This window comes from Labrus mixtus, chromosome 21 (assembly GCF_963584025.1).
Source record: "Labrus mixtus chromosome 21, fLabMix1.1, whole genome shotgun sequence".
Taxonomy (NCBI): domain Eukaryota; kingdom Metazoa; phylum Chordata; class Actinopteri; order Labriformes; family Labridae; genus Labrus; species Labrus mixtus.
In genome coordinates, this window is record NC_083632.1 from 7,997,114 (window position 1) to 8,024,973 (window position 27,860).

At 39.4% G+C, this 27,860-nt stretch overlaps 1 protein-coding gene across 1 annotated transcript; it reads left to right on the plus strand.

Moving 5' to 3' along the window:
- The first annotated feature begins 640 nt into the window (after positions 1–640).
- On the plus strand, positions 641–21,310 carry LOC132954934 (carbohydrate sulfotransferase 15-like). Its single transcript, XM_061027457.1, has 7 exons — positions 641–1,082; positions 3,999–4,338; positions 9,878–10,021; positions 14,110–14,266; positions 17,073–17,229; positions 19,287–19,434; positions 20,803–21,310. The coding sequence occupies exons 1-7, from the start codon at positions 642–644 to the stop codon at positions 20,994–20,996; spliced, it is 1,581 nt and encodes a 526-aa protein (XP_060883440.1). The 5' UTR covers position 641; the 3' UTR covers positions 20,997–21,310.
- The last annotated feature ends 6,550 nt before the right edge of the window (positions 21,311–27,860 follow it).

Below are 27,860 nucleotides of genomic sequence, written 5' to 3' on the forward strand. Positions count from 1 at the left end.
TGTAAGAGGAAGTGTTTAAAGCTTGCGTGAAGAGATTATTGCTCAATAATTAGTTCAGACAGAGTTTCCGTGCGAAACGTTGAGTTGTCATTTACAGGATTTCATGTAACTTTTGAGTGACATTTCAGGACATCAATATTCAAGCAGACAGCTTTCTTTCACCTTGTATCTCTACTGTCAATCTGTCTTTCTTTTGTTCAGCCATAGGTTTTTTTGGACCACATACTTGGTCAACCTGGTAACCTAAAGAATTAGTTACAAAAATGCAAGTCTGGAACTGGGAGTCCTGACCCCCCACCCCAATCTATGTCACAGTGTTACATCAGTGAAACTTGTTATGATTTCCATGCCTCATCATTGGTAGAGGGTTATTTTGTATCTTTCTGCAGTTTTGAAAGTTGCAAAATCAGCCCACACAAAAAAGTGAGTCAATATCGATAGCTGGTCATTTCTTAGCTGTTCTTCTTCCTGTTTCCTCTTACCAGGCAGTCAGCAGATGAGGTGGCCAATTCACATCTCATCATGGATCTCCACCCTTTGCCATTCCCCCAGCACAAAACCTCCTGCCTGGCTGTTCCCTGCTCCATAACACTTCCCTGTGTCTAAGCCTTGACACCTGGGACTCACAGGCGGCTGACACCATGACACAGATGGACTACAAATACAGCCTGCTGGGCTCCTCTGTGGACGACTACCGCAAGAGGCCGCTCATCCTGCAGGTGGACGACACACCAATGAACCTGTTTGCGGTCCTGGAGGTGAAACGGGAGCTGCCGAGACGTTGGAACACCTTGGGTTGCTTTCGTAAAATCCGGCTCTACAGCTTCCTGTTTGGTCTGGCTGTAATGTTCCTCATCATGGCTTCGTACATCCTGACAGGAGACAAGAAGGGTCTCCTCCTCACGCCTTCCCCTTACCACTTCAGCAGCCTGGTCAGCCCTGGACCTTTTGCCTTTAATCTCTCCTCAGTCAAAGACTACACACATATCAAACTGGTGGTCAAGTCAATCACATCCAAGGTTGAGTTTCGTAGCAGGCGTCAGCTCCCAGAGCTCAAGACGCTGGTAAACAGTGAGCAACATGTGAGTATAACTACAAAGTCTCTTGTCTTTTTCCTCCCTTTGCGTGTTCAAGGCTATCTTGAGAACACATATTTTGTCGGACATTTAATTTTGTTATCAGGTTGGGTAATGTAATCAATTCAACAGTGTTCAGTAGTATCAATATTATCTATCTAATTTAATCATAACACAAACATGGTCCAGCATGATATAGATCTGTCTTTTAATTGCCATTCACAGATGTAGGTCTTGAAGCGTAATTAAATGCAAAGTGAAAAGGTGATTGGAATCAGTATTCGTGCCTACATGCCGTCCATAGAGGGTTCAATACAGCAGTGCTGTTTTAATTCCCCACTAGATGCAGTTTCTAATTTAATTTATAAAGAGATAAAACTGCTCTACAAACCTTGTACAACACCTCATGTCACTCTGGATAATTGCATATGTCTCTACCAATTTTTTGGTAGAGATTCAAAGCTCAAAGTCATCCCACAGTTTTCAAACACGTCGGCCCCAGTAGCTTTCTTGAAGTGTCCGACTCACCTCAAAGCCGGCTTCAATTAATTGTTCATTCTAATGATAATGGCTTGTGCCAGAGCTATTTGCGACATAACTAATTTCTTATTGAACCAGCTAATGAATAGAAGAGTGTGGCCGCAGGACAATCAATACCACATCTATGGACGGATCCGGCATTAATTGTCCTCAAAGTAGCCGTGTCTTCCAGGCAGCCAGCAAGGCATAGTGACACGGGCCTGTGTTGTGTTAGATCAGCAAAAAAAAGTCACATTTCAAAAAACCTTGAAATGTGAGAAGAGACAGAAAAGAATTGGAAATGTCTCGCCTGTTTCACTTCAGTCAAGAAAATTGGATGTGAAATGAATGGAACTTCAAGGTTTCAGTGTTGGGAGTGTACAAAACCACATTTTGTAGTTGTGTACACAAAGACAAAGTAAATCAGAACAGGTTAATCAGGACAATGTTTGTGCTTTTATGCCTTGATGGCGGTGACAGCAGTAGTCAGAAGCATAATGGCTTTTGGTCGTCTGTCCGTCCACTAGATGTGTATTTGTTTGAATGTCACATTCTTGTGAACACAATATCCGAGCGACGACTTAATGGTATACTTCACCCGTTGAAACATGAATTTGTATTGACATTGGGTCATATATGTAGTAGAAATGTGAAATTAATTTTGAAGTTGGTGCCTTCTTGGCCGAGAAAAGGCAGAAAGTGTCTTTTTGGCTCATGTGGATGAAAGACACCAAATCCCAGAATGCACAGCACCGCAGCCCACTCCCACTAAGGTCCTCTATTTACAGACATTTACTTCAACACATAAGGCTGTTTCCTCAACTGATTCTGAGATTTCTTCCAGAAGGAATTAGCATCTTGGAAACTCCTGGCAGAAAACAGACTCTATGTCTGTGTCCATAGGCAAACAGTGAGAGCACCGACACTACCAGTCCGCCCCAGCTCGAGCCGGCTCCTTGTCCTCACCGCCGCCGACAGGCAGGCCTTATGTCTCGGCTGCTGAGCTGGCAGCGGCCACCGGCGGCCAGACCAGCCGGTCGACAGCAGCCGTCTCGCCGCTATATTTATATTTTTTTTGCCATTATCAGCTTTCTCTATAGAGCCTGTTAGCATAGCTTCCAAGCAATAGTCTATGGCAGGCGTTATGTTTCGATTCTGGGAGTGAGTTCCCACCCACTGATCTGTGATAGGTCTGTCGCTTCAGTGGTCGAAAATATGAGGAACTAGCGTTGTAGTTTCACCCCGCTAACCGCAACAGCTTCCAATGACGCAAAATGACGATTTTTGCGTCATCGGAAGCTCCTTTTCAGAGTTAGAAATACAAAGATTTCCTATCTCGGGGGAAAATGAGGGCGGGATGCACGACCATTCAAAAATACTACCAGGTTTCTAATGACTCAAAGCTTAATGCAAATGGGTGAAGTATCCCTTTAAGGATAAAACTGATTCGATTTTGGTGGTAAAACATCAAAAGGGCAGGGTCACTGTGACCACTTAAAAAAACAGTTTTGCACATAACTAAAAAAAAAGGCCATATGCTTATTATAAAATAATTTCAAAGTACAGTGTAATTGGACAGTCGATTTGCCACAAATCTCCACTTGGACTCAAGAAAGAAATTTCTAGTTTCCGGGCGTTTGTGATGTAATTTTCATGTGTTAAAAACAATAATGAATGAAGCTGAACAAGTTGGCAGAGGCAAACAACTGCCAGGGCAGTATTTCTAAACTGACTGTTTTACACTGGCACAGTGTCCTGACCTCAAAGTAGTAAATCATTGCGTTTTAACTCAACCAGAAAGGAAGCAAAAGTTAAAAGTGAGGATGGTGGCAGTACAGGCCAGGCAGAGCATAGTAAAGGAAAACAAGGAGGGTATCACTATACGCTGATGTCTTCTGGGCTTGACTGAAGTTTGTGTAAAATGTCCAGTGACTCTCTGTCTTTTAAAACTGGAAGACTGTGTATAAAAAAAAAGTCCCTGAGGTTCAGGGCTAGCAGAAAAAATGAAATGTCAAAGTGTCTAAATACTGTCTGACTGCGGTGTGTGTGTGCTCACTTGTGTCAATGTGTCTCTGAATTTAAAGACAATTTAATGTGAGTCTGGCCCTCCAGAGACTCCTCCTGCACAAACTTGTCATTGAATGTTCATCTGAAACCCACACAGGCTGTGGTTTCCTGCACCTGCCAAAACAGTGGCTTGTACAAAAAAGGGATTTTAAATTGTTTAAACAAACCGCTTCCTTTATAGGATCTGTGAAATGACTGGAATGTGTTTATCTTCCATCCCTCAGCGTTAGCAATCATAATTTCAGGGGTTTACAGAAGGCTTTGTCTAAAATGTTTTTATACATTTCAAGTTTAAACTCTGAAGTTTAATGCACCCTGCTTTCTTTGCCCTTACAGATGTTTTCCGTTATCCCCAGCAAATTCCTTCCTGCCATCAAGAACCCATGCTGGTATGAGGAATACACTGGGAATATCACTTTGGACCCTTACAGGACAAACTTGTACGCACACTACTCGAGGCGCTTCCGGACTGTGTTTCAGCACTTGAGGAACACTTTTCGGGAACACTTGTACCACCGCGATGGGAAACTCTACCGCATGCGGTGCCTTCCGTATTTCTATATCATTGGCCAGCCAAAGTGTGGCACCACGGACCTGTACGACAGACTGAGGCTTCACCCTGACGTCAAGTTCACCACTTTCAAAGAGCCACATTGGTGGACGCGAAAGAGGTTTGGTGAGTAGAGAAAACTATAATTTGCTGCGGTAGAGGTCTCCAGGCTGGTACACAATAATGAGAGCCCAAGAGCATTAGAAGTGTGAGTGTGACTAGTATATCATTTTGTCAAAGAGATACCTCAGGGAGCTTCAGAAAAGCACTCAACGACTGACGCTTGAAGGGGGTCTCAAGGCAGCGCTTGTCTGATTCATGAGCACAATTTAATTATCTCCTGCATTCTTAATGCCATAGAGATTTGTGAATTGTGGGAACTACATACCATAATTTCTATTGATTGCGGTTGTAAAATGGTAGGAAACTCCTTTTGACAACTACACACTGTGTCAAGCTCAACTTTTTCCAACATCAAATGTGCCAGGAAACAACAACAACAACAATTATATTTTTTCCTGAGAAAACTATCTGGGTGTGCTTTGGTCCTTGAATGTGACATGAATTAAATATCTGTGGTGCATGCAGTTCAATCTCCCTAGCAATTAACGAAGAAATGAATATGCAAGACCTATTGTGTGCTGTGCATAATAAACGTACTGTTTTATTTTCTACCTGAGACCTGTTAGCACGAAAATACAGCTCAAGAGGAGTATTTATGTTCCTTAAAACCATTTGAATTCAGCTCTTTGAACCCCCAGGTCTTCAATTTCCGCTCTTTTGTGTGCTTTTACTGAATCATTATCATCTTACCACACATTTTCTTTTCTTGTTACATTGATTGTGGTGACGATGCTCTATTTATTTGATATAAGCCAGGCTTATATCAAAATCTACATTTTACTCAATTAGGCTTCTAGATGCCTCGTGGTAAAAACCCACTTGTAAAGTAGGCCTACATGTGAAAAACACAGCATCTAAAGCCTCCTTACACGCTTTGAGCCCACGTGTGTGGGTGCAGTGTTTCCTGCACTTGTTTAGAAAATGCTGCCCTCGTTCCTCACGACACACTTTTGCCATCTATAAACTTTTCTTCCCTCAGCTTCTAGCTCTGTGTTTTACAGCGCTCTCTTCGCTAAATGTACATTTTATGCCTCCGTTTAGAAGAGTAACAGAGCAATCACAGATTTACTTAATTAGAAAGCAAGTCATTTTGATTTATGAGGGAGCTGTGGCATATTTCAGGATGTTATTTCTTGCTACTTTAATGGAATATTTGCCAATTTAGCTGGTGGAGACTTGTGCATTTTCACTGGCTGTTTTCAGTATGGAGTTTTAGTATACGCACACAACCTAATGCTTTAATCCTGGCTCACACTGTTAGTTGTCTTAGGTTTGAACAGGTGGTGATATGTCACTTCCCAAAACAAAGAGATAAACCCTCAAACTGTGCGACGAGAGTTAAGAGCCGCCTCAAAGCAGACATCTGGTCGTATGGCGGCTCTGTTATCTAGATGTGTCGATGCCATCGTGTGTTTTTCCTTTGCCATGTGCATCTGTGATGTTAGAACCACAACACCCCCCACAACAGATGGGATTAAAACTCGGTGTGTGATCTTGGAGTAAGACTGAAACCTTCTGTATTAGACAAAATCAACCCTTATTCAAAGTGCAGATGCTTCCTTGTTGCTCATTCGGTTTGATTTTTTGACTTTTTCTTTAAAAGACACCAAATTCAAATTAAGTAGATAATTAATGCAGGGTAGCATGATGTTTTGAAGAAGCTAAGAATCTAAAATTATCTTCTGCTTTTACTCCCACAAGAGAAGGAAATGATCACTCTCAATACCTACATGCCTTTTGTTTTCTTCTATAACTGGAACTGCCATTAAGACTCATGAATTATGGAGAATCTTCAGCAGCTCAAGAGGCAGGCATCAATGTGTGTGTGTGTGTGTGTGTGTTTACAATGTCTGTCTGCCTTTGTGTAGATATTGTGAAAGGAAAAAAATGTGTAGAGCAGCAGTTAAACTGTAGGGTGCAGATCTGTTCAAAGTCAGCTGTGATTAGGAAATTGAAAGCAGATTAGATAATGACTTTATGCATAGTGTGTAGATAATCTCATACTAATTCTGCTTTAAGAACAGCAGCTGCACGATCTCATCAGCACAGCATGAGGACCCAATCTTTTAATGGTGATATCTCACTGTGCATGAGTGTGATTCTTCTGCTTTGCAATGACATATACATGCCGCTTTGCCTGCGGCTATCCATCTAAAAATGACTTAATCATTTCAAAAACTGATGGGTTTTGGTGTGATAGATACAACATAACCCATTTTTGGGGGGAAATTTCATCCAAATTTTCACCAAATAAAATCAAAGGCGGCTTAGCTTAGGCAGCCAAACAGATCCTTTTGAAGTTCACCCAGTTGCTGACTATGCTCCTAATCCCTCTGAGAGTCCCAAAACCTAACTGGTGGATTTATGAGTCAGCATGCAATACTTCGTTTAGTGTGTTGTGTTAACTTTTAGTTGATAATTATTTGAACCTCATAAAGCTGCAATATGTGAATGAGATGTTTGCCTTGTGTTTTTTTGCGTAGCAGCTAAATGCCGCTGTATGCCAAGGACATAGTCCCTCTCTCTCTCTCTCTTAGTTATAGTCCTTTCTCTTTCCATCACTTCATCTCTCCTTTCTCCATCTTTCTATTCCCTCCAGTGTTTTGCTTGCAGCTATGCACTTGTAATCAGCACTTTTCTCTTAAGACATCCTCTGAGAACACTCTGAATTCAAATGCTCTTGTTTTGTATTTATTTATTTCATTCCCCCCTCAAGGCTCCACTCATGCGGCGCAGTGAAAAGGTGATTTGATGCGATCCGCGCCACATAACTTTCTAAGAGAAGCAGTTTGAATGTTAATCAGATTTTTTTTTTTCCCCTATTCAGCACCCATCAAGAAACTATTTCGAAATAAGGTGACGCTTTATTCATGTCAAAAAGCAAAGGGATGGGGGGAAAAAAACAAGAAAAAAGAAAAAAGCCCTCGAGCGACACACCAGCACCATCACAACTCATACAAGTTTAACCACTCTGGATAAATAATGATGCGGGTACATGTTTTTTTACAGGATTTTTCTAATCACGTTTCCCTGCTAACTAGAGGAAGGCGTTTTACTGAGACAACATCAAACTATCACTGAGAGAAACAGACGCCTGACCAACCTCATTATCCGCATGCTGTATGGATCCTCCTAAGTCCTACACTCAATCTCCACGATTGCAGAGTAAATTGTAATTACGCTGCCAACCACAGCCGCTCAGATGGAAAACACATTTGCTTGTCCTGCATTTAAAAGCATTAACTTCACTTCGGCTCTTAATTGGAAACACAAGAAACAGAGAAGGGACAGTATTCCCTGCTGGATTCTGATTGGATGTGCGGTTGGATTTTATTTGGTCAGAAGACAGAATTCCCCCTTTATTGTGATCTCAGAAACACATGGAGGGGAAAGCGCAGGAATGAAAACATTCTTGATGAATACACACCCAACTCAGTGCTACAGTGTCCCACCCTAACCCAGTCTTATATGCATATTTGTATCCCAAAAGGAAAACATGTTAGTCTGCTTCTACTTTCAAAAAGTTCTCCAAACTCATCATCAGCAGCTTGGCAGCACTAGTGACAGTTAAAAGTTAGGAACATAAAAATGCAAAGTACTGTCAGACTTAACAAAATGAAGCCTGCTGGGTAGAGATGCAACAATTGTGAAAATCAGAGCTGATACAGATACCAATTTAAAGTTTAAAAAAAAATGTAGCTCATTGCCCTTGTTTTCTTCTTTACTTCCTCGTAATTCTTCATGTCTGAGCTGAGATTTAATAAATTTAAATTGCTGCTAGTACTGCCTTGTTGACTGTGTTAAACCGCCAACATTTTGCCTTATGTTTGACCATGAAAACAAATCATAGTTTGGCCAAGAGGTCACTTCCTCTGACAAGAAAAAACTTCTTCTTTGAATCAGTAGTTATGTGTAATAGATGCGACCATTAAATCGATTTAAAGTTATTTGCTGAAGGGCTGATTTCTGTCAACAGGGCCCTTATTGGCTAATGCCAATGTTAAACTGATGCATCGACGCACCCCTGCTTCTGACATTTCGTATTTCATGACTTTTTGTTTTTGTCATCAGTCATTCATGCATGGTTAACAACCAAAAGGTCACAGTTTGTTTGGGTATAGGCACAAAATCTACTTAGTCAGAGTGGGGAAAGCAGGGCAGCTCAAGACAGATACGTACCCTGTATTAGGGGTGCAAACTCGAGCGCGAAAAGAAAATAGATGACAAACAAAGCGCTGATAAACGCTGTGTGCTGAAACGCGTCCGTTGTTGATCCGTACGCTGCTACCCTAACAAAAATATCACTTTAATTAACCCCCCTATGAATTCACAATGAATGAAATATGCAATATGAGCTACGAAAGTTCAGTTCAAATTGTCTTTTTAGTCCACAGAAAAAGAAGGACTTTCACTTTGCGATTACCGCTTTACTCCGCTAAACCAACGATGTTTGATCATCCAGGACAGAGCAGCATAACGAGATGTTTTCCTGTATTTTGGAATTTTAGATGATTATTCTTTTAATACCTACAAAATGGAACAACCTTATAGGGAGAAATAGTTCATAGCGGACGGACGAGCGAGATTGAGCGAGTGTGTCATTACGCACAGAGGAGAAAGATGAAACAGACAGACACTTTAAATCGTTCACCTGTTCTACTGTAACTTTATTTACCAGAGTAAAGTGTGCTCTACACTGCAGACTGGAGTCTCTGTTAACAGAATGTTGCTGTCAAAACAGCTTCAACGTGCGATGAGTGCGCACTGATGTCTGCACGTCCGCTCGCCACACTCACTGCTCTAATTATAATAAAGTGTTAAAACGGTCATAACACGTCTGTGTGAATTTTTATTTGAGGTTTGCTGTCTGTTGAAGTAAAAAATGTCATATTTGAATGTTAATGCAAAGGCCTCTTACTAATAATTATTGAAATCCCGAAGATTCAAATTAATCAATAGACACAGTCGGCGTCGCGTCATAGTTGGGGGCGGGGCTTCCCGTGGGGGAAAAGAATCACAGAAAAAAAAAAGAACTACAAAACGATTACTCGAGTACTCGCTTTAACAACGGGAAGAGTAATCGATTAGAGAGAATTTTGCATTTCTGCACCACTACGCTGTATATCCCGATACACTGATTTTGTGATCATTGATATATTGTAAAACACTCGTAAAATGATATATTATGATATATGATTAATTGAAGGATGTAAACTGCCCCTGAAAAGGTAAAATAGTGGATTAATGTATTTATTTAGTGCAACTTTGTGGTAGTTTCACTTCTCATCACACTTCCTCTGTTAACTTCTTACACTGTCTGACATTGAAACTATCCTCCTCTTTTATCCTGCTGTCATTTTCTTAATTGACCAACTAACTTATTTTCACTCTTTAAGCTGTAATTATACTTCATCACCACACAAATCAATAAACTAGCAGCCATCAGAAACTAAAGCATCATATTTTGATGCATTTGGAAATTTACCAAGTTGCTGTATTTGAATCCTTCGTTATCATACCTTGTCTTCCTCTTCTCCCCCAGGTATCATCCGTCTGAGCGAGGGCTTTCATGATCGATACCCAGTTGAGGACTACCTGGACTTGTTCGATCAGGCTGCTTATCAAATCCAGGGCAACCTCACAGCAAACACCAGTGGAAGCCCCAGCCAGCCTAACATCATCATAGGTAAGAAAAATGGTGAATTCTTTGTTAGTTAAAGTAATGTCTGTTTTCATTTAGTTTGAACCTCATGATAAATTACGTTTTCAGACGAATTCACGTGTTCTCTTTTAGTAGCATCAAAACTTTGCAATCTTTCCAGATATTATCAATGGTCAGTTCAGATGATACTTTTAAAGTCCTAAGTAACTAATACAAGTAAGCAAACGTAATGAATGCAAGAGACTAATTTGCAGGAATCAAAATCAACTACATGTTATATATTACTTATATTATAATTACTGTATATATAGATTTTTTAGATTGCCAATAACTTCTAATGGGACTGCTACAACCGTGCAAGTGCTGAAAAAAAGTGTTGTGTCAGTATTTTTTGTTTTTTTTAAAGACACTGGTTGGGTATCCCCCATCTTAAACTAAGTCATTTCACTTATTTGTATTAAAATCATTAGTTTAATCGTCTCAATCCCATCTTTTACAAGCTGCTCATATGCTTTAAAGTTTGCAGTGACTTGCTGTCATTCTTAGTTAGTCTAGTTTTAGAGAAAGCCTGTTTTAGAAAATGTATTTTTGTCCTAGAAAGTTAATGGGGAAGCAGTACATGTTGCCTTCCAGTGAATTGATGATAGCCTGTACTTGTCTAAAAGGAAGTTACACAAGTAGTGTCTCTGTAGTTCAAGTGAAATGTCTTCCCTCTAGTTGATCGTATCTCATTAGTGTCAGGAGTTGCATTCTTCTGAAAAACAGTCACATAAATCATATAAATCATTTAAGGACATAAAACAGATCCACATTGGGATATTTAGTATTTCAAGTATTTGAAAGGACTTGGCTCAGAATTAGAGCTGAATTAACATGATTTGGACACTCCAATTTCATTACTGTGGGATTTTGAAAAGAGACACGCAGAGCTTCACCAGTCCAATGTATTCCTCCGTCCTCCATCCTAACCCTGAGCCTACTTTTGGTTCTACTTTTAAAATGAACTCTAGTCTCAAAATAAAATGATGCCAAGGAAAATCTTTATCGAACTCAGCTTTTCTCAATAAATCTCAGCAAACCCTTGATTGGCACACTATGATAGGAAGTTGCTTATCATCAGGTCTTTTCCAGTAAAAGGCCACTGATGGCGTAATGGTTTTACAAAGAATAATTTGTCAATTGGAAGCTAAGAAGACAAGGTAAAAATGACCACGTTCATCTAATATATTCATATCTCCAGGCAGTTTTATTAGCACCGAACATTTCCCGTTTTACTCTGACTAGTGTTAATCAGTGCCACACCATGTTGGAGGGTAAATCTATCCCCATCCCCTACCCTCTGATGTATCACATGGGTAACTCAGCTCTTGTATTAGCACTGTGACCTGTGTGTGGACCATTTACTGACAGTCCTCTGTGCCCTCTTCAGGTTGCAGACTATAGCGTTTAGCTGGAGTGACCTGACACTTGCCTGGAACTTCACTTGTAATCAGGTCTCCGATTTTACAAATCTGCTAGCAGAGCAGCGGGTGTAGGAGCTGACAGTGACTCAGCCCTAAAGAGAGGCTCCAACAGCTTAATAATACAGGACTTCCATCTGCTTTACTTAGACACTTTTCGGAAGAAAAAAAAATCATTGATGGTTTCCTTTTTCTCAGGACAGCAATAATAACCAGTGGGTTGGACAATTCCTACAAACCTCTGTCCTCTCTCTATAGTCTAAATACCGGTGTATATTGCAAAGTTGCCATGGCGAAGCATTGTTTACCATGAAAAGGGCATCATTTTGTACAATCACAAAACTTGGTAGACGTGACCAAACAAAAAGCTGTTTTTGAAGCAGTGGGGAAATTAGACATTCATAGTTTTCATGTGACATCACACACTCATGGAGTCACCCACCTGGAGGAAAAGAAAGGCTTCGTACTGATGCCTGCTACAGAAAAGTCCAGTTACCACCTACACGTTTTAACCAGTTTTGTTTTTTGTATTTTAAATGAAAGACAGTTGCTGTTCATTTGGATGCACTAACTGATGAGTAAGCCTGGGTTGGACTTTTAGAGTATCCCATTTTTCTTTTTAAATCCCCAAGAGGAGGAGTTTGTGGATAAATGCTATTAGACGCTCCGCTGGCCCTCAAGGGGGAAAAAGAACAGACTTCTCCTAATCCTGTGGTAAAATATTGTGTTAACTTGAGGAAAATATTAGTGCCTTTTAATTAACTTTACTGCCCCGGGAACATTGACTGAAAGTGACAGCAGACAGTAATCCTGACAGTAACGTTAAATTGTGTTAACTAGCCAAGATCAGCTAGTTAGCACCTGTGCTGTGATGATTAAGAATTTCTTGCCCTTCACTTTCCATACAGCATTATTGACCCCGGTCACATTAAAAATAGATAAAGCTGTCCATACTTTTGTAGGATTTAATCCTGGCAGCACTGTACGGGAAAGGATTCTCCACTACCTAATGGAAACATTACTGAAGTGAAATTCTGATAAGGACATTGTTATTTTAGTGATATAAAAAGTGTTGGGGATGCTGTATAAAGGATCACAAGTTCCCCAAACTTGCAGTTTATCTTAACTACATTTTTATGCAATTGGCAGTTGATGTAAACATGCATCATTTTGAAAAGATGTCCATGCCCCACAGAGTGTTGCATGGTGGCCTCCACTTTACTAACTACTGACTGAAAGCTATGAATTGGATATGAGTTTTGTGAGTGGGCATGGTGAAATATCTCAGCTGCCATTTTCAGGTGTCAAACATCCAGCTGTCGTTTCCTGTTGTCAAAAACAAAAACTCCTCAGCTGCAAGAAAAACTGATTTTCAACAAAAGCCTTTTCACGCTGGTTTTGAGTTGTTGCACTGAGTGCAGCTTAGCATGCTGCCCTGTTTTGTTTCCCTCTTTAAATAAATAATCCCTGTAAGAACTGGGAGGAGTGTGCCAAAACTCCACTCTGTATTCCCACCATGCCCTGAGAGAACGCAGCAAGGTGCAGGCCTGTGGCCAGGATCTCGGCTTCTGACTCTTCAACCACCAGCCAACACCAGAGGCACGCCGGTCTGGCTCTGCCGTTTGTTTGCCCCGAATACGGCCTCTCCCTGTGGCGCTAAATAAGCTCTTTTAATGGACATTGAGACCTTTAAATAGACATGATCACAGTGTGTGCATCATTTTAGGCGTAGCAGCATTAGCAGCGATCCTGTTTCACTCTCTCTGTTGTCACCACAGAAAATAGGCCCAGGCTATCTTCCGTTTCTCCGAGGAGGGGAGTCAGATAAGGCCTGTGTTGTGTTCTCTCTACAAATGCACCGCAGCTTCTCTTCACAGATAAGAGGATAATGAAGGCACAGACAGACTAATGAATCCTGGATATTATTTCTCGGCACAGCATGATAAAGTGTCTGCTCTCAAATTGTTTGAGAAATGACGCTATCTGACTGCTTATGAGCACCACAACTGTTCTGTTTCTGTATGGATAGTAGTTATTCCACAATTTAACTTGCAAATGGAAATGTGATTACTCTGGCTTGTTTTTGTGTGTTCACTCATTTTAGCGTCTTTCATTTTAGGAACTTGTTGAATATGTAAGGTTCATGCCGTGTGAGTTACTTCAAGCTATGATTCAGAGGCAATTTTATGAAGCAGTTAAAAGAAGATTATTTTCATTCATCAAGTTTCTGTTGCTTTTTTCTAAAGCAAATGATTGGTGAAGTTGTCTGTTGTTTATTAAAATATAACGGAGAAATTTAGATGAATTAATATGAGAAAAAAATAGTGGATTTTCAATCTTAAAATAACATTTGCAGTGCAAAAATCTAACACCATGAAAGTCTTTGAATTCATCCAGCATACAGAAAAACAAAGATTTCAATCATCAAAAATATTACATGAAAAAACGGCTACTCCTCATATTTGAGAAGCCTTAACTAACAATTACCAGTGTTCTTGTATGAATTCAACTCCACTCATTAAATGCTACAACGAAGATAAAAAACAATCTGGTCATATGTGTTTTGTATGTTTATGACTGCATAATTGTAGGTGTACAACAGTTCGTGTCCTTGTGTTTTTTTCTAACTACTGTGGGCTGTGTGTTTTGCAGGAGAAGCCAGTGCGTCCACCATGTGGGATAACAACGCTTGGGTGTATTTCTATGACAACACTACAGATGGCGAGCCTCCCTTCCTTATCCAGGACTTCGTCCATGCCCTGCAGCCTGATGCCCGTTTCATTGTCATGCTCAGGGACCCCGTGGAGAGGTGGGAGTCATCTTTCCTAAACAGTGTTACTCAGTTATTAGGATTATTATGTAAATGCCAGTGACAGCACAGTTAAATTTAAAGTCTGATGTGTGATTTTTGTCATTTCTAACTGCAATCTCGGCATTACGCTGATGTGTTGGCATGGCGCGCTGTATTCTAATCAGCCTAGTGTTTCCAGAAAAGGCGCTGCCTAAACTGCCAGAGAGAAAGGAAAGTGGCAGGAGAAGAAGTAGTACATTTTCCCTGGATTAAAATATTTGACCTGAATCTCACAAACCATGTTCAAGCAGTGGAGGAATTGTTACGAGACAGCTGTAATCGTTTGTCTCCGCTAACAGAGATTCAGGACTGCAGTTCAGCTAATCTTCTCACTGATGGATCTGAAACTTAAACAGGCAACAACAGGCTTCAGGATCAAATGTTCAACTCTTGGCTTTGTTACACCGTGCTCACTGACTTCAAATAGCTCTGATGTGCTGACGTATCATTAAAGATTATGATGTTTAACGAATAAAAAAATATGTTATTAGTCACAAGGACTAAGACTTCATTGTTGTGAAGTCAGGATTCGCTTAACAGTTCATGTAAACACCTTGACATTTTATGACCTTGCAGGCCTTGAGATGAACAAGACATATGTCTTAACATTTCCTGGGGGAGGACCTGATTTTATTTTAAACAACTTTGATTAAATGTGCAATTAAACACATTCACTTTTATGTTAGAATATATTTAATTATGAACAGAGTACTCATTAAAAAAAAATCTTTAGTGTGAGACTTTTACTTTTTTCAATTATACTATCATTAGAATTAATTTGCTTTGCGCTCTAATTACAAAACAAAAGGTGATTGTGCCTTCGCTTTTTTAGCCCCCACACACCTTGCACATTTTTCTCACTGTACGATTTGTTACGATAAAGTTTTACTTACTTACACATGCAGGTGTGCACATGGTAAGGAATGCACCACCTCAGCTTCATTGTGAGGCAGGAAAACCCCTGCTTTGTGTCTCTATCACAGCTGTTTACACTGCAGATACAGACAGATACTTTAACTGTTTACTGGAAACAAAAAGATGTGCAGCCTTTTACTAGCTGTCACATAACTATTAAAATGACGTCTTTATCAGAGGCATAAAGACCTTGCAGCTGAATGCCTGTGGCACATTCTGTTTAAAATGGGATAGCAATGCTACTGCAGTTGAGTATTTTGACGTCTGAACGCACTTTCTATAATTGCTTTTGCCCATTTATTCAAATATTTTAGTGATATTGCAACATCCATTTCCACATTCATATTAAACTGTTCGTCCTTATAGCACATTTACAACACAGAAGCAATCCAAAGTGCTTTACAGGGTCAAAGAAAAGCATTGAAATAACATTTAACAAACAATGAGTATTGTAAAGCCAGTTATAATCTGGATTTAATTCCCCTTTTCAGAATATTTTTCATTCAGCTGTACAGAAACTGATCCCATGGTACTGTTCACAGCTTCTCTATTGCAGAGTGTGTCTTTGAAATCTCATTCTCTATCCATATTGTAGCAGGAGCTATTCAGTCATCCATCCAAGGTCGATAAGTTCTCTCTCTGTTATTACTTTTGTTTCCAATCCCCACTGATCCGTTCAGCCTTATCCACACTTCCTGTTCCCAGACTCGTTGATTTCATTGTGAGTTTTTTGATGGCATGCTTGCCTGCTTCTGCATTTTACTATTTTGCCACAAAGCTGATGAGAATTACTCTTTGTTTTACCAGTCTTCTCAATTAAGTGAATGGAAATCTAATATCTTTGGATATTCCCATTTTTGCTTTTCAACTCAACTTCAACTTTATTTTTCCCCGAAGGGGCGATTGGTTTTGCGGCAAGGCAGAACAAAACAGAAAAAAAAGACAAAAGTACATCCAAAAAGCCAAAACGGCAGAATGCAGAAGGGACTGAATATAGCAGCATTCGAGAAACAACCAAGATCCTTGACTGAGGCTCTTACCAGCTTTCATTAAAATAAAGTGCTGAGTCAACATGAAATATAAACAGATCGCTGTTAAATATACGTCGCTGGTTATAAAATTCAAAAGTGCACATTCCAACAGTCAAATACATACAGAAACAAAAGCACAATAAAGATGAGCCTATATACATAAGTGAGAACTGCTGACAATGTTTCCAACAGAAAATGACCAAGGAGACACTTTGAACACTTTTTCATGAATTAGCGATTTAACATATATAACATTTCTGCCCGACTAGTTCTTTTGTGTGGCTTAGCGACTGTTATTATAATGAGCGAGTTTCTTCTGCTCTTCTGAACAACATGAAGAAACTTTCTGACTCCCGTCACCTTGCCCCCGTATAGATTAATCTATTTTTGTTCAGTTTGGTGTGTATATTGCTTTTCAACTAAGCTATGATGAAATGGCACATTTCAAGGAAAAAACTTGGATACTGCTGGACTACAACCAAAACAGGGGATGTTATGCCCCCTACTTTAATTATCCATGTGACATTTACTTTCTTTCCTCTCTTTGTGAGTTCATGCAAACTGAGAACAAAGATGTCTCACAGCTTTTTCCTTTATTTTTTTTTTAAACTACTGTGTGAAGCAAATGTGTTCACAACTTTTAGATACAAGACAAAATGTGGAAGAAAATAGGATTAAAAAGTAATGCAAAAAAAAGACATGATAGGAATAGGATTAAGAGTTTGTGAAAAACACTGAAAAAGTATTCTGTTGCCTTTTCTTTTCTTTTGTTTTAAAGCTGAATTTCATTGTGCTAAAATGATTTTGTTATCTTGCAGGCTATACTCCGACTACCTTTACTTCGGTATTGCCAATAAGTCTGCAGAGGATTTCCACGAGAAGGTGGCGGAGTCGCTGCAGTTATTTGAGGGTTGCCTTACGGAGTACACAATGCGCTCCTGTGTGTACAACACTACCGTCAACAATGCAATGCCAGTGAGTGAACCCTCCCTCCTGCTTTTGTCTCACAACTCTGCACTTTCTGCCACCAGCTTATTTACTGGTTGGGGAAAAGAAATGAAAAAGGAGTGAAAAAAGACAGACTGAGTGAAATCCACACTTCATTAACGCACCCTAAAGCTTTCATGACAGACTTTATGAAAGGGGATTGGCAGCAATGTTGAACCGGCGAGCAGGGCAGCGTCTCGGTCCTCTCTTTGTATTAAGAAAAAAAAAAAAAGTTTAGCAGTGGTTTGAACTTCTTTTATACTGACAAAGCAGACCGAGTCTTAGTGCCAGCAGTTGCAGGGCCCCAGTGTTGGGCCCCTGGCCAGCTTTCCCACAGTGCCCTCGAGCAGACGGGCTAAGAGGAGGGAGGAGGAGATCCCCATCCTCTTTTGGTTCCCCCTCATATTCAAAGGTCCTCATCTCTGACTGCGACTGGCAAGCTTTACAGCCCTCTGGGAGCATGCTCAGTCCCTGCCACTGGCCTAATTGTCCATCCACTAATATGTCCTCAGAGTTATTAGACCATGTTAAAGCATTACAGCTGTCCTCACGGCGTCTCTCATGCCTGTGCCTTCGTGATAAAAGTATCAGAGCTTAGATTAGAGTCTGGGGAGGGAACACCAATAAACACCAGCATGAGAACATGATTGGCTTTCACTGTTGAACCAAATTGATTTAACGAAGGAGGAGTTGCTGGCCTGGAGTTAAATCATTTATTCTGAAAAGGCCTTTCAGTTTTGCTAAAATGGCAAAAGGACACAAAGATAGTTCAGCTCTGGATAACAAGATGGTTTGTTTACAACTATGAACTGTCATACAACAATCCAAAAATCAATTTCGACAAACAAATAAGGCTACCTGCAGCATGCTGTGCTGAAATCTCACAAATGATTAATAGCAACCTACTTTCTGGGAATATATATTTGTAATTGCTCAGTCAATAAAATATCCAAAAATGAGCAGCTGCCAATTACATCTTCTTTCTATGTTTTGTTTGGTTGGGCTGTCCAATATGTGATGATCTTTGATGTACAGTTACATAATTAGGTATTTATTATTATTAATTAAGTATAGCCACACCAATGAATGAAGCACTAGTAATATTCACACTATTACTATACACAAAAATATAAGAAAGGATGTACTGAACTCTGATTTGTCAGTTGAATCAGATTTGGCTGTTTAATGTCAAGTTTTTTTTTTCAGTTCACTATCATGTCAAAATCTTAAATCAGCCTACATCATATGAACCTGTAAGATGCAAATGTTTTCAGTTTTCTGGGAAACATCTGCTGACGTTACAAAGCAGAAATTATTCACATTCCCGCAAGTCTGTCTTTCGTAACAAAACTTTACAATACTTTTAGTGCCACAGGATTTCACACTGGTTGCACGGCAGAGCACAGGACTGACCGTCTGAAACGACTTATTAGAATGAGTCACAGAAGTCTGGCTCAGTTTCCGTCAAAGTTGTAATCAAATGCTCTTGGTTTGGGTGCTGTAAAATCTTTGTCTGAAACAGATCCACTGGCAGTGGTGACAAGGATTGAAAGAAAAATACATAAATAATTCTTCTTCCCCTTTGCGAAGAATTTAGGGGGGGATTCCCCTTCAATACAACAAGTAAATTTCAGGCCCTTCTTTGTATGATACAGCTGGAGTAACAAAAGGACAGATTTCTGACTGGCAATATCTGGGTCTCCTCGACTGATGATTTGAATCATCTACCTTTAGGGGCCATCCTTTGTAAAAAATATAATTTAGTGTCTGGTGCACGGTTATGATTTTAAGAAACCTCAGCCTTTCTCAGAATCTACAACCACCACCTCAGGATACAAATTGAAGTTGTTTTATTGAAAAGAATACAGCCCTTACCCAGACTAGTGCAGTAATGAAGTGAAGTTGATGAATTGTTCTCCCTCTGACTGTGCATTACCTTAAAACTTTTACTGTTTAACCAGGTATCACTGTGCCCCTCCATGGAGGAGGACAGTACTCATAATACTTCCTAATCTTACATTGGGTCTTCTGTTTTGTGACTCCAGGTCAGATTGCAGGTTGGCCTTTACATTGTGTACCTAATAGACTGGCTGACCGCCTTCAGCAGGGAACAGATTCTGGTCCTTCGCTTGGAAGACCACGCCTCCAACAGGAAATACACAATGCACAGAGTCTTTGATTTTCTCAACCTGGGTAAGTACGCAACAACACAGCGTAATGTATGACCTTGTCTGTAATTATTCCCGCTGGGGTCTCTGATCAATACAACTCAGATCACTAAAGACAATTGAGGAAATGTTTTATAAAATGCACAGAGCTGTCTGTGATTATAGCTGCATGATTTCAGCCAGTATATAACACAGTTGCAGATTAAAGTAAATCGATAGTAGCCATTCACGGTGACGCTAAAACAAACATGAAAACAATGGGATTCAAATAAGCACATACTGGGCGCTGGTTTTGCTCAGTTGATAGAACATGCTTCCCATGTAGAGCCCACAGTCCTCGTCATCACACTTACTGCAGGTTTAACTCCCAGTCCCAACGCTATTTGCGGCACGTAATACCCCACTCTCTCTCCCCATAATTTCTGTCTGTCGTGCTCTAGCTTTCCTAACTAATAAAAGCATAAAAGTCCAAAAACTAATCTTTAAAACAAATATATACATGCACATTCGATACAATCTTCAGATAAATGATTTTCTTCCTCTGTAACAAGAGCTGATGTTATGACCAAATGGTTTCACACAATGATTCAGCCACGTTGAGACTTTAAAAAAATTCTATTGAATTAGAAACTGGAATCATATTAAAAAGCAGACTTGTGTAATTAATTTAAAAAAAAACATTATTGGTTTCCAGCTTTGTTTTGTGTTTCACTTTAAACCTTGCAATGAAACCATAGTCTTTTTTTTATATATATATATTTTTGCAATGTTGAAGCAATGCTTCTAACCACTCTGACAGTGGAAAACTTTCTCTTCAAGTCTGCTGTCAGATACTTGGCCATGTCTGTATACTCAAAGAATATAATTAAGATTTATTTTTGCTGCTGTCTATTACATGTACAAAGATCAGGGCATGTTTTGTGAGAAAATCTTGCTGATTTTGAAGTGCTAATGTCTACAACCCACTACCAAAATGATAGATCTCCCAGATACAGCTCTGTACTGGCCTCAGGCTTAAACATCATATGTCAGTCAGGCTCTGATATTTACTATATTATATTTAATTTTGGATTAATTGATTGATCTTTGCAGTTCACATAATAATATATGTTTGCCCTTTTTGTCTGATAGCCCCCTTACTTCTGCCTCACAGCTTCACCCCACAGTCTATAGTTTCCCCAGAGCTCAGACTTGGCTCTTCAGAGAGCTGCCAACCCCAGCAAAGGTGTGATTGCCTACCAGAGCGTCACATCTCCTGCTCATAGCACTGCTGATACACAGTGACATTTCAGGGTCCTTTACTCAACTCAGTTTCATTTATTCAGTCTTGCTGGAAAATCCAAAGTGGCCCACAAAGCAGGGATGTGAAAAAAGTGTTTGTGTTGTTTTACAGGGCCGCTGACAAAAGAAATAGAGTCAGAGATCACAAGAAGTCCAGCATCAAACACCAGGAGGCCGGCAGACAAAAATCTGGGACCCATGCTGCCAATCACTAAAGAGATCCTGCGGGACTTCTACACGCCGTTCAATGAGAAATTGGCCAAAGTGCTGCACAATGACTCTTTCCTCTGGGACTCTCAACTCTGAAAAACCCTCCTCCCCTTAACTTCAGTAGAAAGAAACCACTGATGTGTCAGTCAGCCCCTTCCTTTGAGTTTCATCTCTCTCAAGTGCCCATGAAAATCAACGTTTTTTATTTAAATTATTTTTTAAGTTATAAAAGCAGAGGTGAAATCAAAGACAGAAAATAGCACAAGAGAGAGTGGATTTGTGATCTGTGTGTGTGTGCGTGTAGTTTGTCCGAGTGAAAGAGAGAATGCATTGTTGGAAAATCTTGATTGTTCTTTTTCCTTTGTGAACAGATGTAAAATATTAAATAGTGAATTTAAAGATATTAAAAATGAGTCCTGTTCTGTCTTTTAAGTTGGGTGTGATTAATTAAAAGATAGGCAGCCTCACAGACCTGAAAAGATTAGACATGCTGTAGGACACACTGTAGTTTTTTTTATTCTTTCTGTCCAACACAGCTGGAATATCTCCAAGCAGATAAAAGCCTTGATCATAATTTAGTCTCCTTTCAGGACAAACTCTCATCAGAGCAAGAATTTAGTTATCCAACACCGCCCTCTACTGGAAAGCCTGTGTGATTGCAACCTTATCCTATCGCTTAAAGTGGCCATGTACAGGCACAGACTAGAGGCAACTAATGGATTAAGTGCCTGTCTTTAAACACACATTTAAGACATTGAGGTGCTATAGTTTAGAAGTTCAAATTTAACAAGCTTAAAAGGACTTCAAGTATTTTTGTTTCTGACGGTAGTCGACTGATTCAGTAAACTGAAAGGGCAGCACTTAATCTGATCAATCTCTGTAAATGATTTCCTCTCATTTTCTTAAAAGAAAGCCACAAACACTTAAGAAGTACCGTTTAGTGGGGGCGCAGATGGCCTAGCGGTTAGGTTGCTCCCAATGTACAGAGGCTATATATCCCCCAAGCCGGCGGCCCAGGTTCAAGTCCGACCTGTGGCTCCTTTTCCTCTTAATTTCCTACTCTATCCACTGTCCTATCAAATAAAGGCTAAAAGGCCAAAAATAAATCTTAAAAAAAATGACAGATTAAGAGAAGAATTAAGAAGTTGAACTAAAATGTGTGATTTCATTAAATAAATAATTATGTGCATTAATGAAGCAATCAATAAATTTGACCACCTTGTACAAAGAGACAGCCTTAAAAATGTTTCATGTGGTTGAAAACAACTGAAAGCACTGTTTAACTAATTAAATTTAAAAAAGGGGAATATGATACTGATTAACAAACTGTTTGAGCCTTAAATTGAAATAGACCCCTTACAGACACCAGGGGGCAGACAAGACATACATTTTAAAGTTACAAATCTGACTTTTAAAGTCATTTAGAATGAAAGGAAATGGTTAAAAAAAAAACTTGCCTTAACAACATCCAGACAACCGAGTGTGCTTCAAACACAAAAAAAAAATCTTCAATTCAATATAAGAAAAGGAGAGAAAATAAATCCACTTGTCAGTAACAATGCCTCTTTTTCACTCTGCCTTCCTCCCTAGCCATAACATCAAGACAAACTGACCCAAATACCACTGGAAAGTTTTTGCTCTAATTAAGAGGAAACCTGAAATCACAGCTATATTAAACAAAATGAGATCTCAGAAAGCCCTTCTGTACAATCTTAAAATGCCAGCAGCTTTGTCTGCTCCCTTCTTGCTGCAAATCAAGACAACCTGACTGAGATAAAAGCTGCTGCAAATCATTTGCATATTTTGTTTGGAGTTGGATGGTCCATCTGGCTGGCTGAAGAGGTTCCGCTTCAAGAAGAGCCTCCAACCAACTTCAATTTCCTTGGAATTCACAAATATTATCAGAACGTCTTTCATCCTCGTCTGTGCTGTATCAGGATACAGGGACTGGAAGAAAAAGTGGACAACTACTGCCTCGGAGAAAACTCGAGACACATTTTGATCACACATTTAGCCCATGAGCCTGTCCTGCACATTTCTTTGCTTTGCATCTGTGCTGCAGTTTTGGCCTTAGTATCCCAAAATAGGTTGTCATGGAAAAATAAATTCTTAACTAAATTTAAGCTGTCTGTTAAACAAAGGAAATGTAAATTTAACCATCTTATGCAGAGCTGATTTTGATTTAATGACAGAAATTTTAGTATTTGGCTGCAGGCTTTGACCAACTCATTTACCGCAAGGTTTAGCCTCAACATAGTAAAGACTGGAGAGTAATGAAGCTTATGAAATGCTTCTTGAGCAGCAGGAGATGCTTCAAGCAGCAAGTGGGTGTACTGTACTGTATAAAGTGTTTAAACTAAGAGTGCCAAGAAGGATAGTTTGGCAAAGTGCAACTACACCTCATACTACAGTATAAAAGAAGATCTAGCATCTTAGCTCGACACTAAGCTCAACACTTTCCCTCAACAAACATCTTCAAGATAGATTAGTCTAAAACCAAGTTATTCAACCTATATGCAACAACATGCTTAAACATTTGACGGCAGAAAATTAACTTGCAAATTTATTAAAATCAGATTACAATCAACACAAGAAAAATAGCTTCAAGCTTGAATTGAGTACTGTTGAGTGGGGCTGCAGATATTAACCATACCAGAAACTCAGAGGATTAAATTATGAAATGAGTGAATTGTCACATGAAACCTTTATGATTTTCAATTTTTTTTTCAATGCTTGGCTGAATATTAAGTCTATTGGTCAATATAAAACAACAAGACTAGTGCTGTTTACATTTTACTGTTTACACTCATACACTTGCATGAATACCTCATAATGCAACCAAACCAAAGTAGAGGCCAAATATTCAGAAGGAAATTGACTGCCTATGTCTTTATGTATAAGTGAACATTGAGGTATGAATTAGCAGCTAGCAGATAAACAACAACAAAGATACAAACATAGCACTAATTTCAACAAGCTAACCAAGCACAGAAAATTTAACTGAACACAGCCAAAGTTTCAAAAAAATAAAAGGAAGAAAATTAAACTCACCATTCTGAAGTGATTCTCGAAGCTGTATCCTGCATCTCAGCAACAATAAATCCTTTGAGAACCGAGTTTTATCGATTATAGGGCAGACGAAAATACATTGAGTTCAGTTGAGACAGCTTAGCTTAATTGCTTGATGGCACCAACACCTGAGAAGGTATTCTCTGAACAGGTGAAACAGAGGGAGAAGGCGCCAAAACGTCACATTTTCAAACGGTCTTAAAGCGACACGCACTATTTATTGACCGCTATGATAATGGCTAATAAAGAAGAAGACAAACCAGAAGTGGTGGAGTTCTGGCAGTTTAAGTAGACATCTTCTCAGGGCTGTTAAATGTGTGTTGGACATTATGGGCTATCTTCAATTTGCCACCAATGAATGAGCTGAGGTAAGTTGTTTTTTAGCCTACTGGAATGAGCCACATGGCTGCACTGCTGAATGTTGGGGTCCATCTCTTAGCCTATCATCAAATGTCTTAAGTCTATTTTAAAATGTAGGCTACAACATTTGTTTTTACATGTGGTTAAAAATACCCCTAGACAAATTAACTATGAACTCTCTTTAATGTGATAACTTGAGAAAACTACAGAAAATAAGTAATTTGACATAAAAATCTTGATGTCAAACAACTTCTTAGTATGTTTGATACATCTTTTACATGCCGAGTAGGGACTACATCAAACAGGGAGGACAATTTTTGTGGTATAATAGATTTTATCAGAGGGACAAAAAACAAAAAAAAAATTGTCTGCTAACTATGGATGTAGGGATTCCTAAATGGTGACCCAGGGACCAACACGTAAATAGGTGTACAAACAGAGTCACATTTGCTAAACACAGTTTTGACTGGTGATGCTAATGACCAAGTTCAATAATATCCTCCAGCAATGAGTTGGCGACCTCCATGTGAATTGTAGGCTACTTGTTGATGACTAGACCTTCCCCGCATTTTAGGCCAAATTCATTGGATTCACAACAGGATGTTGGCCCCAGCTTGAAAAACGTTGTCTCCTGGTTGGTTTATTCTGTCACGAGGGTTGAAACAAGGATTTGGCATCTCTCTCTGCAACGTCTTTCAACTTTTTCCCTCTTCCTCGGTGTACATATTCCCAATGTGAGATTAAACTGAGTCATTTTCTTTATAGTGTGGGACTTTAAAGATCTGGTCTGTTCTCCATTCGTCTTTACACTTTTGTCCCAAATGAAAGAAGTTTGACCATCACAAATAGGGTAGAAAATGCTGTCAAGACCACCAACAAAGTGTCTGTCTAGATTAAAATCCCTCCTCATATGATGCTCTTAAACAAACTGGCTGAAAATGAAAAAAATCCTCTTTTCAAACACAGCTCTGTGTCTCCCTGTTTTGAATGATTAATGGAGTGTTTTTTGAGATAACAAGAAAGAAAAAATTGGATAAACAACTTATGCAACAAACATTTGCAATCCATCATGCTGATTGAGTACTCTGATAGTCTGCCAGTTATATTTGAAGAGGCTGTGTGAGGCTCAGTCATGCCCACTGATGATGAGGGAGCCAGGAATTCAAGACACACAACGATCTGTAGTGTTGAATGAGTTGGAGAAAGTAAGAAATATAGTGATTGCTCTTCTTTGTATAATGCACAATAATCCAAAAGTAACTGACTGGGAAGTTTCAACTTGTGTTCAGCTCTCTTTCCTGACATTTGTGGGATATTAAGGTTTCAGCACAAAACATCTGTTTGTGATATACAATGCTATGCAGTTTTTTATCTCTTTTGGACACATATTGCAGAAATAAAAATGGTCTCTGACAAGGAGTGTTTGCCCTGCTTACTTCTTCACACAGTGTACTAAGTTAAGCTAGGTTGCTATTTTAATGGCATTATCTAGCTAAGAGTTTGTTTTTTAGGTTGTGGGCGATCTTGTACTCGCATGTCATACCTCCAAACTTAAGGGAAGCCACTTTTTTAAAATGTCTTAAAAGCTCAAGAATTTCTTTTTATGGATGTTTGGACTCAAATTGTCTGTGTGAATGGTTCTGATTAGTGTTGGCGAGTCTCCAAATGGTTGAATTTATAGATTCCATTATTTTTTTATCAGACCAATACCCTTAGCAGTGGAGGATGTGCCAAACCAGATGTTTCTTCTTTGTTTTTTCCCATCCTCCCAGTCATCCGCTTGTGCCCTTGCTGTCATGTCATTGCTCAACAAGGGCTCAATGGATCTGAGGCTGTTGCTCTGAATTAGCTCTCACCTCAGAGTGCAGCCAAGCATTTCCCCACAGGGACAGTTCTGAATTCTAATGTGGTTACATGTGTGCATGGACGGGCCGTCGTCTCCCAGCAGCTAAACTGCCAGATGTCCTTCAGGGTGCCTGTCTTCACCGTATCACAGCTGTATCATAATCTGATGATGTATGGAAGAAATCTTTGGTGGTTTCAGAATAGATCATTTTTATTTTGTCATCGGTGTATCGTCAGTTTATCCTCCATAATGATTGTGAAACAAGACAGAACAAGTAAATGTTTGTACAGGAATAAAAGCAACTTATAATGAATTTGATTGTGCTCATACCAAAAGTCAAGCTACCATTACAAACACTTCAAATTCAAATCTGTCATTGTTATTGGATATAAACATCTGGTCTGTTTCGGTCACATCCAGCTGGAATCTGTCCCATCCACGCTAAATGTGGACAAAGAATGAGAGGCGCAGGTGTTCAGGAAGGGAGCACTTTCAGGGAGGAAGCTGAGGGCGACTGTGCCGGGATCCAGGCCGCCAGGCGGGTAGTAAAACTGACATTTTTTTTTCAGAAGAACTTGTTGTCTCAGTGTATGATAAATAGATAAAGAGCTTTTTCAACATCCAAGGTCTCAAAGGGAGAGACTTTGTCAGAGACCTCTCCAAACCACAAACAACAGTAAATAATCCTAAATTGTATGAATATGACAGGCGCGATAGTTTCTGCAGAGTCATACATTACTGTTAGAAGTGGACAGAGCCAATGCAGAAAGTAGAAAAGCATAAAAGTAGTTTGAAGCCAGTGTAAAAGCCAGATGTTCAAAGTACTTTTTGTCCCTACTGGTCTAGATCAACAACTCCCAGTGCACTTTGATGAATGACTACACATACAGCAGTGAAAACATCTGCTTATAGTTCTGCAATAATTGTGTTTACTGGTTTTTTAATAGACAGTTGACAGAAGCTGTCAATGATAATACTTAAATATGGAGTTATTAACCTTTTAAGAAATTGTTATTTTGATCCCCAAGATAGGACTTTGGTTAAGTTGGAGTTGATATGGCAGTCTTTTTTTTTTTTTTTTTTTTGCAAAACAAGCTTATTTATGCATCGAGCAGAAACATAGCAACATTAGAATTCCTATAAAGTCGGGTTTTTTCGCCATCTGAAGAGCGTATGTCCAATGTTCATTCACCTATTGCTTTGCTTTGTTTCCATCTCCTGTCTGACTCTTTAACAGCTAATGGCTCTGTAGCATTCACCAGCTAAAAGCTAACTTTGTCTGAAGCCTGGTGCGTACAGCATACAGTTGTTTTTTTTCCATATGTATAATTTATAAATTGAATTGATTATACAACAGCAGTGATTCATGCTTTTTTATTTGAAATATTAAGGAAAAGGAGAAAAGTTCCAGTCCTGTAGGAGAAGCTGGCTTCCATATCATTCTCATCTTTGCATCTACTATGAGGTAAGGATGTTCCTTCTGACTTATTTCCCTATTAATTAAAGAGAAGTTTAAATTCAGACTAGTCAAGTCGCCTGGGGAAAGAAAAGGATGATAGACAAAGCACAGGGGCCTGTCAAACTTGAGCAGAAATGTATTTAACACGGTGCAGCTTATTACATTCATATTTAAAACAATTAATCAAATTCCCCCTTGCAGGTTAATGTCCATATGACCTTTTAAA